The 2615-nt window shown below is 47.5% G+C and overlaps 2 protein-coding genes across 2 annotated transcripts; both read right to left on the bottom strand.

Moving 5' to 3' along the window:
* Positions 1-204: 204 nt before the first annotated feature.
* On the bottom strand, positions 205-767 carry PtA15_4A139 (uncharacterized protein; the record flags this gene model as incomplete). Its single annotated transcript, XM_053167992.1, has 2 exons — positions 205-639; positions 708-767. The coding sequence occupies 2 exons, from the start codon at positions 765-767 to the stop codon at positions 205-207; spliced, it is 495 nt and encodes a 164-aa protein (XP_053019246.1).
* Positions 768-1083: 316 nt separating this feature from the next.
* Positions 1084-1492, bottom strand: PtA15_4A140 (uncharacterized protein; the record flags this gene model as incomplete). Its single annotated transcript, XM_053167994.1, has 2 exons — positions 1084-1301; positions 1414-1492. The coding sequence occupies 2 exons, from the start codon at positions 1490-1492 to the stop codon at positions 1084-1086; spliced, it is 297 nt and encodes a 98-aa protein (XP_053019247.1).
* Between the last annotated feature and the right edge of the window lie 1123 nt (positions 1493-2615).

A 2615-nucleotide genomic window follows, 5' to 3' on the forward strand; every position in this document is an offset into this window, starting at 1 on the left:
CAATCGGGGTCGCCAACATTATCAATAATGATAAGTCTTGCGCCGTTATTAGCGTTAAGAGGAGTTGATCCGCCGGTAAAGTATCCGGCTCCGGACTCGTCGCGGAAGCAAATAGAGCGGACATTGGTGCCGACACATTCCTGGATGTGTTGGAGGGGCTCCTGGAGCTGGACAAACGTAGGAGCGCGGATGGCAATGAGGTCGTCAGTCTGGCGCTGGTAGATCTTGATCCTCACGAACCCCGTGTTTGGGTTGATGATGTTGGTAGAGGAGAAACTTTGGTGGTTGATGGGGCCGGCGGGTGTCATTGAGGTCACGCGGGAGTCCAGTTGGACCAACAAGGCCAATCAATGTGTGGGTGGCCGGGAGATGAGAGGAAAGGCCCTCGGAGCTGGTCGTCGAGTTTGAGAACGGGCGCAGATTGTGGGAGCGTTGGGCGCGGTGGTAGCCCGCCGGCCCCGTCGAGCCCCGGCTCATCTGCAAATGGTGACCCGGCTGGGACGCGTGCGACAATTGCCGGCGATGATGCTGGTGATGCTGGTAGGAATTGGGCGGGCTGTTTGAGCCCGTCGAGAGGCGCGAGATCGATTCGTTCAGCTCCGTCAGCCGGCCATCGTCGCCATGCGAGGAGTCCATCCGCTGGAGATGCAAGGCGTTGGGTTGTGTATCAAATGGTTCAGCTTACGTTTTGAGGAATATCTGCATACCACCGCGGAGTCGTAGGACAAGATGAAGAGTGGACTCCTTTTCGATGTCGTAGTCGGCATGAGTTTGCGCGTCTTCGAGTTGCTTGTCGGCAAAGATCAATAGCTATTGGTCCGGGGGAATTCCTTCCTTGTCCTGGATCCTGGCGTTGTCATTATCGATGGTATCGTAAGACTACGGAGTCGGATCATCAGAAAGTTTGACGTGAGTCGAAGTCGGATGTTTGCTGAGCTGTGCTTGTTTGTGGGTTCTGACCCAAGTCCGACCCAAAGAAATCAGTAACCCGGCCCAACCAGGGAATGCAGTAAAGCTTCAGATACTTGGGTAGACGTTCGCATCCAAAACAATTGGTTGATAAAACATCTGAGCGGTCGTCAATTACTGTTGCAGATAGCGCCGCATGGGTCTCTCGAAAAGGACCAGCGGCGTCACTTGTCGCATGTGAACCTCTTTGCCATTCAAGGGGTCCATCATCCTTGAAGTCCCGTGTTGCGTGACGTGAGGTCCAAGAGCGGTGTTCAAGCAAGCCGAGGCCAGTAATTCCAGCGCCCGATGGAAGAGGATAGGCTCCGCGGATTTGACAGCTTGTTGTGAGGCTTGAAGGGGTCCCCTGCAGCGGCGCAGCCGATTTAGCCTCTAGAGAGATTCAAAGAGGGGATGGTCAGCAGGTTTGGCAAAAAAAGAAATGTTGGATGGAGGAAATCTCACCGGTAGCGGTTGCGGAAAAAAACATTGCGGCGGGTGGCTGGGTTGTGGGTGCAACGGGTCGGGCGGGGTTGGGATTCATTTTTGTTGGGGGTGAGTGGGAGGGAGGAAGGAGGGAGAAGGGGGAAGGTTGGGGTATTGGAGCTCCGTTTGGCCGCGGCGAGGGTTTTTGGTTGGTGTTTGGTGGACTTTTGGCAAAGCCTAGCTTAACTAAGCCTCTCAAACGGAGGGTCCAAGGGACCCCGCCCGGAGGGCTCTCCATAGGAGAGGCTGAATAATGTCTGCAGGCTGGCAGACAAAGGAAGGATTTTCAATCCTAAAAACACAAAAACAAAATTTAAAAATCAGCAACATATTGTGTTTTGAAAAAAGCTTGGACACTTTTCCAAAATTAGTTCTGCACTGGAAAGTTTAAAAGCTACACTTTTGGGGTCTGGGACTGGTAGCTGGATACCAATAGAATCTGTGAGTGAACCCCATTTTTGGCATACATGAAGTGAAGTTGGTGTTTTTGTGATGGAGGGGGGGATTACCCAAATGTCCAAGAATTATTCAAAACACAATATGTACAAGAAAAACTGAATAGACAGTTTTTTTGGCAGTACTGGGCACCCTCACCCAAGTTTTTGAGGCATAAACTCCAAAACTGATTGAAGGAATCCATTTTGAAGGTCAAATGAATCCTGAAACATATTCAATTCAAATATGAGAAAACCACAATTAGAAACCAGTCAATTAGCCAAAAATGGAATTCATCACCGCTGGTTTGCAAAATGGGGTAGGAGAAGGACCAGCATGTTTTAAAAATGGTGGGATATTTCAAACCAACAGTGCAACAAGTACAATACATGTAATTGTATTTCACTGTATTAGGGGTGTTCAAAGTTGAAATCAATTTTTTTTCAAATCATAAAATCATAAAATCATAACACTTTTGACTGATCATTTTTTATGTACCATTTTAGAATTGTTGCTCTTTTCTGAGTGATTGGGTGTTACACATTTTTTTCAGATTGAAACTTTATGAATTTATGGTGTTATGATTTTATGCAGTCAACTTTGAACACCCCTATTGTATTGGAAAAATATCAAAATAAATGTATCTGTATCGTAATTTTTTCCAAAAACTGTACATATGTATCATTGGAATTGTTTGGTGAAACCAATACAAAACGTATTTATCGTAATTGAATGTATCTGCATGA

Source organism: Puccinia triticina, chromosome 4A (genome assembly GCF_026914185.1).
Source record: "Puccinia triticina chromosome 4A, complete sequence".
NCBI classification, from domain to species: domain Eukaryota; kingdom Fungi; phylum Basidiomycota; class Pucciniomycetes; order Pucciniales; family Pucciniaceae; genus Puccinia; species Puccinia triticina.